The 15,338-nt window shown below is 42.6% G+C and overlaps 1 protein-coding gene across 2 annotated transcripts in view; it reads left to right on the top strand.

The window, feature by feature from the left end:
* Positions 1–14,249, top strand: part of EPHX1 (epoxide hydrolase 1) — a 43,577-nt gene extending 29,328 nt beyond the window's left edge. For both annotated transcript variants that reach the window (XM_063444070.1, XM_063444069.1), the window contains exons 7-9: positions 2,411–2,519; positions 11,523–11,648; positions 13,621–14,249. In XM_063444070.1, the coding sequence (XP_063300140.1) occupies positions 2,411–2,519; positions 11,523–11,648; positions 13,621–13,822 (437 nt within the window). In that variant the 3' untranslated portion in view covers positions 13,823–14,249. The remainder of the gene's footprint in view (positions 1–2,410; positions 2,520–11,522; positions 11,649–13,620) is intronic.
* Positions 14,250–15,338: the final 1,089 nt, after the last annotated feature.

The following is a 15,338-nucleotide window of genomic DNA, read 5'->3' as shown; positions in this document are numbered from 1 at the left end:
TATTGTGGGAGGTAGGACCTCACTAGCTGATACATGCTCAATTGATATTATCTATCTATTTTTTTTAATTGCCATTACGTACTTTATTTCCATTTCCACTGAGTCCTGTCCATACTATTGGTTTATTCCAATAGACACCCAGTAATTTATATTCTAACCCCAGGTGGTGTTTTTTTGGGGACAGTGATACAGTGGTGGTGGTGGTGGTCATTGTTTGGTCTCTAACTTCATGAAAGGAGGTGATTATACCATTTACTGGTACTTACCCACCATACAGCCACTAACTTGTTAAAGTGTTTTATGTGTCTGGAGTGTCCCTTTAATGAATAAATCCCCTCTGTGTTAAAGGTATCCCCATATACGGGTCATTCAATCCATTTTTAGTTAACTTATTCATATTTGGAACCAAGAAGGGCTGTTATTAATGCTGATTAGAATACATGTATTTGTTGTGAATGTTTCCTAGATCTTTATATATTTCTAAAATAACCTAAAAAGAAAGGCTGTCCGCACACTCAGCCAAGACTGATGTGTTTTTATTGCCCTTTCTGCTATATAGTGCATAGCTTGCTCCCATCTGCTGGCGTTGGAGCTCTGTAAAGTCATTGGCTCCCAGCGCTGCGTGGATGTAACATTACCTAGATCTCGCGGAGTGGGAATACGAGCTTACTTAGCATTTAGTGGTTATAAAGTGTTACACAGGAACCGTAAATCCAGCACAACAATCTAACTTTTTCTTGTTTGAGACACTATAGTCACCAGAACAACTACACACAGGAAGCTCCTAAATACTCTAGCTAACTATTAACGGTGCAGAAGATAAGAAATTCTAAAATAAACGGACAATAAAGGAAGTTTAAACATTAGATCTCTCTTTACAGGAACTGTTTAGGAAGGCTGTGCAAGCCATATGCAGGGAGGCATGACTAGGGCTGCATAAACAAAGTGATTGATCTGAGCAGTGAGACTGATGTACACCAAAACTGTTTCATTAAGCTAAAGTTGTTTTGGCGACCTATAGTGTCCCTTTAAAGAGGTCAGCTGCTTCTCTTTGCTTGCAATTCCAATCCACACGACAGCCAGGCCCCTTAATATTGCCTCTTTATCTTTCCATGGGTCTGGTTGAATTATAGACACTGTATACCAAGCATAAAACACGGTCTCCGTTACACTGGGCTCCCTTTATAAAGTTTATAATTCTTTCATATATATATATATATATTGGGGGGGGGGGGGGGGGGGGGGGGGGGTTGCACTCACCTGAACATGCTTAAATCTATATCTATAGACCTATTCCAAGCCATTGGTGTAAAATCTATAGATTTTATTCTTTTTTCTTCATTGCAAAATAAGTTACTAAATGGGACTTTGATCTTTATTCAGATGGCATCTGGTCTTGGTTGAAGCCAATTATTAATGAAATTACAGGGCATAAAGCCAATTGATTTGATGACTGCTGCATACATAGTACCTTTATGTGCGTAAGTGTTGCCTACACAGAATCTGCTCCCAGCTTTGCAATGAACTTGAAATGTTATTTTAGAAATATATGCATTGCATTTAACCCCTTCACATCCAGAGCAGAATAAATCAAAGCAGTTTTGTTATCTGTGCAATCCAACAACACAACTCATGTTAACCCTTTATTTATCTCCATGGGGTAAATGGTAACTGGAAAGGGGATTACAGCAGGATTGTCAAATCGGTGTCACAGGTCCTCTTACTTTGTCTTCTGATGCTCTGTTGGTTGTATTCTATCTTAAAGGGGAACGATGGTCACAAATGCAACTTTAGCTTAATGAAGCTGTTTTAGTGTATAACTCATGCCCCTGCAGTCTCCTTTCTCAATTCTGCCATTTAAGAGTTGGATCACTTTGTTTATGCAGCTCTATGCACACCTCCCTGCATGTGACTTACACAGGCTTCCTAAACACTTCCTGTAAAGAGTCATCTAATGTTCACACTTCTGCAAATTTCTGTTTAATTTAGAATTTTTTTATTATATCCTGCTCTATCAATATCTTGCCCCCTGTGTGTGATTAAAGTACAATTCACAGAGCAGGAGATAAAAATGTTTAAAGTAAGTTACATCTGATGGGAAATGAAAACCTTTTTGTTTTCCTGCAGTCTGTCAGTCACAACCAGGAGAGGTGTGGCTTGGGCTGCATAAACAAAAACAAAAGGGATTTAACACCTGAATGACAGTGAATTGAACAGTGAAACGCCAGAAGCATGATCTACACACAAAAAAAGTGCTTCATTAAGCTAGAGTTGTTTTGGTGACTAGTGTCCCTTTAATGAGATTACGGATTCCGATGAAGTTGCTTAACGCTGTCAAAAATAATCATTTTGTGTACAGTATGTAAATCACCCTGCTGGTCATCTCGTAACCCATCTCGCCTATTTCCAGGGTGTGGATTAAATAGCTCCCCAGTTGGACTTGCTGCGTACATACTGGAGAAATTTTCCACTTGGACTGACCGTGATTTTCGTGATTATGAAGATGGTGGACTTGAAAGGTAAACTTACTAATGCATTGTACACAAACTTGTCTGGTCATAAAAGATCCAATTTTACTAACCTGCTAAAAGATCACAATAACAAAAAGGACTTGCCACTGATCGCACATTCACCAAAACTAAAATAATGGACGCATTTCGGGGGAAACAAATCGCCAAATGAAAGGAATTTGTTTCAGACTAAACAAAATGTATTCTTGTCCAAATTCCTGTTGTCCTCACCGTGCGCAAGTCTATTAGTTACACAATTTGTAATAACAAACTGTAGAGAAATCCCAATTTTAACTGAATGAGATTTACAGCTTCCAAGAAAAACCTAAATGAAAGGGAATTAGAGTGATTTTTTTATTTTTTTATTTAATCTTACAATGTGGTCAAATATATTTTAACAAGATGTTTATCCTCGCATCTCCAGTCACCTCTCTTATTCCAAAGATCTATAAATATATGATTAACCCAATCGGACGCCCTATTCATTCTTGAGCTGATTAATTTACTTTATCCAAGTTCCAAGTTCCTAAATTATCACCCCCAGCAATAGTAAGTGGGTCCCCCCTCCCACACCAGAGACTCTGGCTGCGTCCTTATGATTTTGGCAAGTATAGTTTGGCAGCCTGGCTACTTATGAATCACTATTGATGTCAGTGCTTTTTACACAAATTTCAACCAAGTATTAGCAATTGAGGCTCTCGAGCATTATCGCTTTACTTATGTGTTTAATGATCTCTATTAAATAGGGGACAGGTAGATAGTATGGTACAAAAAATTTAATTTTTTTAAATTTCATGCTTGGCAAAATTACCTTAACCGTTTTATTTACAGATCGAGCGTACGGAAATGGGGGAGAGTTTTGCACCCTTCCTAATCCTATTAAACCGACTCTGTTTCGATGACATCCTGATTATTTGCAGGGATAATGGGGATCTGTTATATATACAGCCTTCAATTTCTTAATCCAAACAACATGGGCTATCCATTTCAAATTGGCACAATAAAATGATAACATTTTGGGATCTTTCAGTCACTGCAGATGTTGATCACATTTTTTCTGTCATATGGTGGCAGTAACCTCTGGGTTTTGCTCCTCCCTGTGGACAAGACCTTTAACAAGCTATTTTAAAAAGGATCCTCCCCCTTTAGGTATAAATACTGAGCCCGCAAAACCTACCCCAGTCTTCTTTCTTGTCCCGATAGGGATGGACAGGACTTTCGTTGTTGGTGAGGCACACGGGATGTTGTCTGGGGGATCCGGTCCGAGAGCTGCCCGGGTGGTAAGCTGAGTGGCCCATGCTCCGTTGTCCTGCCGTTACGGAGTGAACAGAGGCTGTTTCATTTATGCCGAGAAGGTTTCCGGCAAAAATGCTTCCGGGAGGCGGAGCTCGCTCTGAGCAAGCGCACAGCGGTGGAACGCACGCCCTGGCGGTGTTTGCGTTCCACCTAAGCTTCCGGGTGCGCAAAGACGCATGCGCAAACGGAAGCTTAAAGATATACACACAAAAAAAAAAAAAAAAAACCCGCGAAATTTGAATTTAAAAGCTGTGCTGGTACCCACTGACAGCATGGATGCAGTTCAGAAGTGGTACGCCGTGTCACCTGCCCCCCCACACGGCTCAGAGGTATTTTGAGGTAAGATTGATAAAGAAATCTTTACTTTAAAATATTTTCTGAAGAAGAGTCTATATTCTAAGAGCCTCCACTTATTTTTTGCAGATATGTCTAGTCCACCTGAGATGGATAAGGAAAAGCTAACCCCCACGCCTAGAAAGGCTACGGTGAAGTCCAAGCATATTGTTTGCAGCGAATGTGCAACTCCTCTCCCAGACGGGTCTAGGAAGAAAATATGCAGTCAGTGTACTGCAAACTATTTGGAAAGAGAAAAGCAAAAGGATATGCAATCTTTCCTATCCTGGTTCCAGGTGAATTTGTCCCAGACCTTGGACACGATTAAAGAATCTAAGAGGGTAGAAGCCCCCGTTCAACAAAAGATTAATAAAAGAGAGAGGATTTCTTCATCTGAATCATCTTCGGGAGAATGTTCTTCTTCTTCCGAATCAGTGGATTCAGGTTCCTCGTCAAGTGAACCAATGGGGTTTCCCTCTGAGGCAATCCGTAAATTTATTAAAGAAGTAAATCTGACAATCCTACCTCAGGGATCAGAAAATCCAAAGAAAGGCTTTTCTGTGTAACAGAGCCTAGTTGAATTTGTATTTAGGGAATGGAAAAACCCGGAAAAACGTGCCTTTATTTCTAGACACTTCAAGGATGTCTTCAGGCTGGCTAGCGACGTCATGTGGGAAGATCTCCCAAAGGTGGATGTTCAGGTGGCACAGATTGCCAAGAGAACCACTATCCCTATTGGAGAAACTGCAGCATTAAAGAATCCTATGGATAAAAGAGCCGAAACCTCGTGTAGGCGGGCTTATCAGACAGCTGGTTTCCAATGCAAAGCCTTACTGGCAGGAGCGGCTGTAGCCAGAGCAAATGAAGTGTGGCTAAATTTAGTACAGGAAAATTTATCGTCTGGTCATATTGATGATCTAAGTCGCATGTTTCAGAACATGCATTTGGCGAATGAATTCCTTTTGGATATGTCGGCTGAGGTGCTGAAATTGGCCTCCAGGATCATGGGTTTGTCTTCTGTGGCAAGACGTGCCCTATGGTTGAGGTCTTGGTCGGCGGATACAGCGTCTAAGGCAGTCCTTTGTGAACTTCCTTTGGAAAAATCTAAATTATTCGGCGCTCCCTTAGAGGAAATCATAAGACAGATGTCTGAAACCAAGAAGGCACTTCCGCAAGATAGAAAATCCTCCTGGAGACCGGGGTACAGAAGTTACCAATCTAAGGTTAGGAGATCCTTTCAAGAGAGACCACATTTTTTTCAAAGAAAGGATAAAAGCCGGAAATTTGAAAGTAATGAGGTCAAGAGATCCTTCAGAGACAAGGGGAGACGTTTTTGACGCCAGAGGTGTGGGAGGACGGCTCCAATATTTTTTTCCGGTGTGGGAACAGACCACAGAGGATCCCTGGGTTCTGAAGATTATCCGAAAGGGACACAAGATTATTTTTTTGGAAAAACCAAGGTCAAGGTTTCTGCTATCGACTTACCAGTCTGCAAAAAAATCTCGAGCTCTAGATTATCAGTCCAGGCTGCTTCTACACAAAGGGGTTATAGAAAGAGTTCCAAAAAAACAGGAATTTCGGGGAGTCTATTCAAGACTATTTCTGGTTCCAAAACCGGACAAGTCGTTTCGGCCCATTCTGGATTTAAAGAAGATAAATCAGTTTATCCCCTATCACAGATTCCGTATGGAATCAATCGCATCAATTTTTCCTCTATTACAACAAGGCGACGTAATGGTAAAGATAGACTTAAAGGATGCGTATCTTCATGTTCCGATAGCCACCGCTTCAAGGAAATATTTAAGATTTGCAATAAGAAGAAGAAGTCACATCCTTCATTTCCAGTTCAGGGCCCTGCCTTTCGGTCTGTCGTCCGCTCCAAGAATCTTTACAAAGATCCTGTCTCCTCTAACTGCTCATTTGAGGGAAAGGGGTATTTCAATTATCCCATATTTAGACGACTGGCTTCTAGTGGCACATACCGAGGATCAACTACACGAGGATCTGCAGGTCACTATAAGGTTTCTTCAGGACCATGGCTGGATCTTGAATCTAAAGAAATCAGTTTGCATTCCAACAAGAGTTATAGAGTTTCTCGGCTTCGAGATCAATTCGGACTCCATGTCAATATTCCTTCCCAAACGAAAGAGAAAAAAGATCCGAAAAACGATTTCCAACCTCCAGAGGAGGAAAACTTGTTCCTTCAGAGAGGCCATGAGTGTGTTAGGTCTTCTTACGGCCACCTTCCCGGCGGTCAAATGGGCAAGATCAAAGGTCAGACCCTTACAGTGGAACATCCTGACTTCCTGGTCAAAGAAGGAGGAAGATCTGGACGAAATTTTCCTGCTGTCCCCTCAGGTGAAGACACAACTAGATTGGTGGAAAACCTCAGAATGCCTTTCAAAAGGTTTGTCCTTTCTACCAAAGGTCTGGATAATAGTCACCACAGACGCTTCAAACTCAGGTTGGGGAGCCCACTTAGGCTCCATTATGTTCCAAGGAAAATGGTCTTCCAGGGAAGCAAAGGAATCTACAAATTTCAAAGAATTATTGGCGGTTCTGTATGCTCTTCATCACCTCAGACCTTGGTTACTTCAAAGAGCGGTCAAGATACAGTCAGACAATCGCACGGCAGTCTCTTATATCAATCGCCAGGGAGGAACCAGAGCAAGAAGGCTTTACAGTCTTTGTACAGAAGTTATGGAATGGGCGCAGAGAAATCTAGAAGACATCGCAGCGGTGTACATAAGAGGCAGCGAAAATGTAATAGCCGACGATTTGAGCAGAGGGAAGTGGGACCAAAAGGAATGGTCTCTAAACCCAGACGTATTCAGAATCTTGACTGGAAAATTCGGAGTCCCAGAAGTAGATTTGATGGCAAGAGAATCAAACAAGAAGGTTTCCCACTTCGCCTCCCTATTCAGAACGGATCTACCCAATTGGATAGACGCTCTATCGATAAGGTGGGACTTTCAGCTGGCTTACATCTTCCCACCTCTGCCCCTGATCCCAAAGGTCCTCCTCAAAATACGTACGGACAAGGCGAGGATATTGGCGATAATCCCTTATTGGCCAAACAGAGTCTGGTTTGCGATCCTAAAGAAGATGACTATCAACTATTGGGAGCTTCCCATTTCAGTTCAGCTCATTGTGAACAGGAACCTACCCTTGAAAGTACTGGAAATGTTCAGGTTGACGGCTTGGCTACTGCAAGGCTGATCCTTCGAAACAAGGGCTTGCGAGATGAGAGAATAACAGTATTACTCCACGCAACTAGAAGATCAACTTCTAGGATATACTTCAGAATTTGGTCCAAATTTCTTCACTGGGGTAGGGATCACCGGGTCTCGATATTACAACCGTCTATTGATAACATTCTTCAGTTTTTGCAAGACGGCTTTGACGCAGGCCTGGGAGTCTCAACTCTCAAGGTTCAAATCTCAGCTTTGAATTTTTTTCTTATTAAGGATTTGGCAGCCAATGTTTTCATCAGAAGATTTTTTAGGTCCATCAGCCTCAAGAGACCTCCTAAACGATCGGTGTTTCCGACGTGGGACTTGTCCCTAGTCCTTCAGGCCCTTAGTACTAACCCGTTTGAACCTTTGGAGGAAGTTCCGTTGAAAATGTTATCTCTTAAGGTATTGTTTTTGGTGGCCATTACGTCAGCCAAGAGAGTGGGAGAACTCCACGCCCTATCCTCCTCAGATGAATTCACCATCTTTCATGAGGACAAAGTGGTTCTTTACCCGAGACCATCTTTTCTTCCAAAAGTTCTATCTTCTAAAAATGTGAATCAACCTATTGTTTTACCTTCCTTTTTTAGTGCGCCCTCATCCCTTCAAGAGCACAGATGGCAAAAGTTGGACGTCAGAAGAGCGTTATGTATATATTTAAACAGAACAAAGGAGTTCAGAGTTTCGGATCACCTATTTGTTAATTTTCAGGGTCGCCTAAAGGGCAAGGTGGCTTCCCGTGGGACCTTATCTCGTTGGCTTATTCAGGCTATCGATTTGGCATATTCTTCCTCGGGTCTTCAGTCTCCTGCTACAATCAAGGCCCATTCTACTCGAGCCATGGCTACCTCATGGGCAGAAAGAGCACTTGCATCTCCAGAAGTCATTTGCAAGGCGGCATGCTGGTCGTCCTTCAACACATTTATCAAGCACTACCGGCTAGACATATTCTCTGCCTCTGAAGCTGCTTTTGGGCGTAAGGTGTTACAAGCCGTCGTGGCATAGGTCCCGCCCAGAGGGATTCTTGCTATATCCCAGAGGTTACTGCCACCATATGACAGAAAAAACAGAAATTTTTACTTACCGTAAATTCTTTTTTTCTTAATATGGTGGCAGTATTATTACCCTCCCTCTTTATTAAAGAAATTTTTGCATTGGATGTTGGCTTGGTCTGGTTTCTTTACTTGTTACGTACTGGGGTAGGTTTTGCGGGCTCAGTATTTATACCTAAAGGGGGAGGATCCTTTTTAATTCTTTATTTTTGGTGTGCATGAAAATATAACATGTGGGCTCATCATGCCCCAAAAGCTATGACAAGCATGAAAACAGATATTTAACAGTTGGTTGGCATGTGGAATATTCTGCACAATTTTGTATGGAGTAATAGCTGATTAAACTGCACTGTAGTACACATAGTATGGCAGGTTAAGTACAATTGTTGCTTTAGATTAGTTACTGAGTGTTAGCACAAGTTTCAAGCTTAACTAAATAGTTATTCCATCAGAGTGGGATTTAACCTAAGTTACTAGCATGGAGAAAAGACATGTAAGATTATCAGGCTTAGTTACTTAAATCATACTTTAAGCTATGCAATCTAGGTAGGCTTCCTACAGTTGGTACCTGAACTGGCATTCAAGAGTTTACTAACAATGTGTACCTGTAATGTTATAGTATGCATAGTAATTGCTTGGCTGCCTGTAACATATATAGAGCATGCATATCATGGATAAGTAGCGATACAGGAGCCGTCCCCAGTACTTAGGTATTATAATGTGGGGAAGTCCACTTTGCCGGCCGGGGTCAGCCAATGCCCATAGTGGCGATCTGCTGGTGTGGTGTGCTGAATTCTGTCAAGGCAGGAACCGGAGCAGTGTCCTGAGAGTTATGTGTCAGCACCTCACCGGTATATCCTCTGGGCTGCTGCGGTAGGTCGGCACATGGGGTGGAGAGGTGGAGGGTTATGGCTGCTCTGTCGCGTCTCAGGCGCCTTGTTGTAGCGGATCTGTGAGGAGTTCTCCGGAGTGTCTGGTAGGCTTTTGCTTGGGTCCTGCAGGGTGGTCTCTGCGTTGCCGGCTGGTAGCGCCCTCTGTGCTGCTTGCCTGACATAGCTGGTTTGGGCTGCTTATGCAGGCGACCATGTGGTCGGTGAGGTCTCCTCCGAGCCGCAGTCCCAGCGTTTGCCCGCTTCCGCGGTGTTGTGAGTGCATCCGGGTAACACAGCTGACTGTGAGGGGGCACAGGTTGTGGAGCCGCCAGTTTAGTCGGTGCCGGAGCAGGGAGTCGACTCTTCTCTTCCAGTCGCTCCCAGAATCGCCGGCATACGGCGTCAAATTTGGCCCGAAAGGTCGCTGCCCAGTCGCTTGTGCTGTGGTGCTCCTGGTGGGCTGCACCGCTGTCGGCCATCTTGGCTAGGCCATATGCGTCCCGTTGGTCGGAGCCACTCTCTTGAGCGACCCGTAGGTGAGTGCTCCCAGTAGGTAGGCGGACCGGGATAACCCCCGCCGGTCCATAGGGGGGGGGACAAGGGCTCGTATGCTCCGAGGCTGTTAGTTGTGGCGGTGGGAGAGCGGCCGCCTCTCCTGCGCACGCCACGTGGGTAGGCCTCAAGCGCTTGTCGGGTGAGTAGGTCTCGGATTGTTGCTTAAGGGGTGTCATTTCGCTCCTTTTGATGTCCCCTCACTTTTGTTGGCCTTTATGGCCCAATTAGTCGTCGTTTGGGTCGTGTGAGACTGTTATTTTTAAAGCTTGGTGCAGGAGCTCAGGAGGCTAACGTCCTCTCAGCTCCGTGGTCAGGCCCCGCCCCCCGGAGGATCCTTTTTAAAATAGCTTGTTAAAGGTCTTGTCCACAGGGAGGAGCAAAACCCAGAGGTTACTGCCACCATATTAAGAAAAAAAGAATTTACGGTAAGTAAAAATTTCTGTTTTCACCACCACTTAAACAAAAACCTTTTGAATGTTAACTCCTCCCTTTATGGCAACTGTGGCCACCACCTTCAGTGAATCTACAATGTTTGCCACTTGGTCAGGATTTGTAGAAACTGTACAAATCGGGAGGACTTTAAAGAATCATTAAAACTAACAAGTAAGGTCCTGAACAAAAACGAACCTCTTATTGTTATCACAGAGACTTACCATAATTTTAAGAAGCCTATATCGAAAATCTGATTTTAAAGGCCTAAATAGAGACTCTGACTCCCTGACTGTTGTGCACTCTTGATACACCAATACAACTTTGTTTTACTTGGGATGTTCCGATACCAGACCAGTGTTCAAACCTGCCACAGTTTTGTGTTTCGGGTGGTCTGTTATGAGAAAAGTATTAGAATTATGAGAACTACTAGGTTATTCTGTTACTGGGCCCCTCATCACACGACATTATATCACACTCTGAGTATGGTCTTTTAGCAAAGGAGACCCTCAAAGAATATCCCCTCCCTTCAAATTGTGCCCTGGGCACCATTTGTCCCGACTGTTCCCGGATTCCCACGTTTCTATTTGGGAATTTTTTATATGTATCTATATTCGGTGTATAACTTGTTGACCTGCTATATGGGGTTACTACCTTCAGATACTCCGCTAACCTGTCTGGATATAGCTTGAGCAATAGAATTACATGCACAATCACTTTTGTTTTTACCTTTTAACTGCTGGATGTGGCCAGTGGTATGCGGGACAATGCCATTGATTCCTAAAAATGGCATTCAGGGTACACCTATCTTTCATCTAAAATTAAAAAATAAACTTGCACTTCAATGGCAGTACATCTCTACAAGAACCACATTGTTAATCCATGCAAGATCATGGATATTAAGTGGATCCCCAGACGTGTATGTTCTCTGAGAGACACCAGAAACTGTTTCATACAATTTGAGCAGCTTATCTGTCAGTCTGGGGCCACTAAGTAGGGCCCCAGATATAGTTAGAATGCAATGGAATGACTTCAATTCCTTAAGGGATTAAGTTCTCTATGCTCACGTTATTTATTACATAATGGGCAGACAATAAATTTGGAGATTTAATTTTGTGTAAAGGTTCACGATCTACTTCAACTTTTATTTATTTTTTAATATATATATAGTATAGTTACTGCTTTGTGTAATTAAATTGTTTTAACCAATTAATAAGCCACTTTGTCTGTTCCACATTTCAGGAAGTTCACCTTGGACGACCTTCTAACCAACATTATGATTTACTGGTTGTCCGGCTCGATTGTGTCTTCTATGAGGTTTTACAAGGAGAATATCGGCAAGGGGCTTGGTGCTGCCAAGCATGAGACGTGAGTGCATTTTGGAGGGAGGGAGTGAGTATTTAGGGCCGCCTTCAGGGGATGACAACCATGATGGTTGTCATGGGCCCGGCGGTCCTTGGGGGTCTGGCTCCCAGGGCCCCACTTTCCCCATCAGTAGCGGCGGACCTGGTGCTGGTGCCCCGGGACCCGCACGCTGTTGGGGCCCATCGATTTGCCCATGCACTATGTCTTCAGGGGCATGGTCAGCGCTCTGGACCTTTAATGGCATGACTGGGCACCTTTTAATGAGATCAGCCACAGGTGGGCCTGTTACTTCCTTCCAGCTTAATCTGCGCGAGACTGAGAAGAGAAAGCAGAGGCTTTGAGAAGGGGAGAGCCAGCGGACTCCCAGAAGCCCTAGCCATCCTCCTGCACCCAAAAGATAAGAAACCCAAGGGTGGATGAAATATGAGCTGCATGTATGTGTGTCAGTGTGCGTTTGTTTATGTACGTGTGTGTCTGTATGCATGTTTGTATGTCAATGTCTTTGTCCGTGCGTGTATGAGTGTCTGTGTATTTGTGTGTGTCACTATGGGTATATATTTGTTTTTTGTATGTGTGTGTGTGGAAGTGTATACACTACACACAAATGTACACCTGCATTTAAACATTAGAATTCACACACATACTCCATAAAGAAACCTGCTTACATTCAAACACAAATTGTAAGTTTTTGTGTGTGTGTGTGTGTGTGTGTGTATAGACACACACGCATTGCTTCCACTACACATACACTAACAGACATAGTGTCCACTTTACACACACTGCATCCAATACACAAACACACACTGCATCCACAAAACACTCACCCTGTATCCACTATACATACATTACATCCTTGTGGGCGTACTTGGAGGCAGGCCTTGTGAGTGGACTTAGAAGTGGGCCCTGTGTGTATGTGTGTCAAGTGACTAGTCCGATATCTCCGCTTGCCTGTTTTTCCTGCTTCGAGCACATAACATTCAAGAATTAAGTGACTTTAACAAGGGCCAAATTGTCATGACTAGATGACTGGATCAAAACATCTACAAAATGCCAAGTCTTGGCAATGGCCTCTTTCAGCAGGATAAAGCACCCAGTCATACTGCAGAACTTGTTCAGGAATGGTTTGAGGAATATGACAGAGTCCAAGGTCTTGCCTTGGTTTCCAAATTCCCCTGATCTCATTCTGATTGAGCATCTTGGGATGTGCTGGAACAACAAATCTGATCCACTGCGGGACTTAAATATCTGCTGCTAATGTCTTGGTGCCAGATATCACGGGACCTGTTCAGAGGTCTTGTGGAGTCCACCCCTCGACACATAAGAGCAGTTTTGGCAGCACTAGAGGGACCTACACAATATTAGACAGGTGGTTTCAGTGCAATTTTTTTTATTTTTTTTGTGTATCATGTTTCCTTCCTATTCTTTCCCACAATTAATGGATATTGGTGCATGAATCTACTCTGTGCAGGTTGGGCCCTACTCACAGTACTCACAGGCAGAATGTCCTTATCTGACCAAGATTATTAGGCATTACGCTCCCGAGCTCCATCTCATCTGGGGGGTCGGGGGGGAGCCAGTGCTCAGGACCGTAACGCCTCTTTTCTGGCAACACTGAAACATGTATGTCCTAGTCTGCCTGAGACTAGTGGGAGCTAATCTACACTACTACACAACACTTAATTACACTAATGCTAATCCTTAATCCCTACACTACCATAACACTGAACATTCTCTTTGTAACCTAAACATCTGCTCTACCTTTGTCCTGGTGATTTATGAGATCTCCTGAACCACTAGGTGGCATTATCTTCCCATAATTCACACTTCACTGTTTTAGACCTTCTGTCTATCTGCCTGTCTGAAGAGCCACAATTATGGGGTTCTATAAATTATTCCATGATTAAGCGTTCATTACAAAAATTGTTACTCGGAAGTGATTAGTAAAATTTCTATTTGATGTTTGTCTTCTTTGCAGAGTACTTGTCAAGGTTCCAACTGGTGTCGCCTCCTTCCCCAACGAGCTGATGCATTGCCCCCTCTACTGGGCCAAGCAGAAATACGTCAACATTATCTCATTTAATTACATGCCACGAGGGGGTCACTTTGCGGCTTTTGAAGAGCCAGAAATTCTGGCTAAAGATATCCAGCAATTTGTAGCTAAAGTATCTCAAAAATAAGAACCAGCCCCATGGAGGCTTTTATATCAGAGCTGACCTACTATTATAAGGACATTCCCACCATTTCCATCCAGCCATAGATGATGATAATGGAAGTTCTGCAGCACAATTCACCTGGATACCTCTGAGTGTTGATTTTGGCTGAAACAATTCTAGGTTTGTGTTAGGATAATATTTTGTACGAGTCACTTAAAATTGGTGTGAATTTAAAACCACTATTCTATGCAAATGCTTTGGTAGAGAATTTATATTTTTAGAGATTGATTAATAAACTAAAAGTGCGAATACACATATAAGCTATAAATACATTGCTAAATATTTTGTTATTAATACGGAGGCCTTGCTTGTTATAGCGTAAATTTTCTAAGAAATAGTACGGGAAAAATGTTTGGGTTTGTTTCTTTCTTAATTATGTTAATCATGGGGGGGAAGTTTTGATTTCATAAAACTTTTATATTTTGTCTTGACAAAGGCCTGGTCTTTTAATCGATAAACTCCTTCCTAGGGATATTGTGTTATTGGAGATAAGGTAGATCTGCATTATTTTATCAGTAAAGGTAAATCCTTATTATGGGGCCTTTTTACACGGGTTTGTCAAATTTGGGAGCTAGGGAACCTACATGTACAGATTATGACCTCAACCCAATTGGTACAAAATAACCAATTTCTTTCCAACAAGTTTACGAATGATGCTATGTAATCACCTGAATGGGGATGCTGAGCAGCCACTATAAATTCCTCATTTTCTAAAAGATAGCCTTGGACATTGCAAAATACAGCAGTGTTGTCTGTGGATATATTGTGGTTGTGCTCAGTGCAAGCCGGGGCTTGACTTGATCCCACAACCTTTTGGTAGATCTTTAGATGTTAAAAAAAACTCCAACTCCCATGATGCTTTGCATGCCTTTAACCCCTTAAGCACACATGACGTGTGTGACATGTCATGATTCCCTTTTATACCAGAAGTTTGGTCCTTAAGGGGTTTAAATGACAAAGCATCATGGAAGCTATAGTTTAAAACATCTGGGATCTACCTTTTTGGGCACCCCTGCTTTAGACAGATATTGGAGACAGCACTTGACATCCAGGGCGGTAATTTCCCCTTTCTTTTATTGATTAGACAGCCAGGCATACCTTCATGGGTTATGGTGCGTTAACACAACACAAGTGACATTATATATATTTATACTAACACACACACTGAGAATTTTCCAGTTCGTTATGTCTGTCTCAGATCTGAAACTCACTATAAATTCCTGACAATTCACACTTTAGTACATAGTGCTGAGTGTCTGATTCTTGCAATACTTCCATATATTATAGACTGGTGCCTGGACTCGTTGTTTGTGCAGCTCCTCCTGATACGAAGCTGCCTCTCCTGAAACGCTGTGTTAGACATAAGTTATTTGTGATGAATTGTTTCAAATAGATGAATCTTTGATACTTTATTTTCTAATACTGCACAATACATACAGATCAATAAATAATATGCAAATAGTATAGCGGTATATTCGCT

This window comes from Pelobates fuscus, chromosome 2 (assembly GCF_036172605.1).
Source record: "Pelobates fuscus isolate aPelFus1 chromosome 2, aPelFus1.pri, whole genome shotgun sequence".
Taxonomy (NCBI): Eukaryota; Metazoa; Chordata; class Amphibia; order Anura; family Pelobatidae; genus Pelobates; species Pelobates fuscus.
The sequence above is the reverse complement of the archived record's forward strand: the minus strand, read 5'-3'. Positions and strand labels throughout refer to the sequence as shown.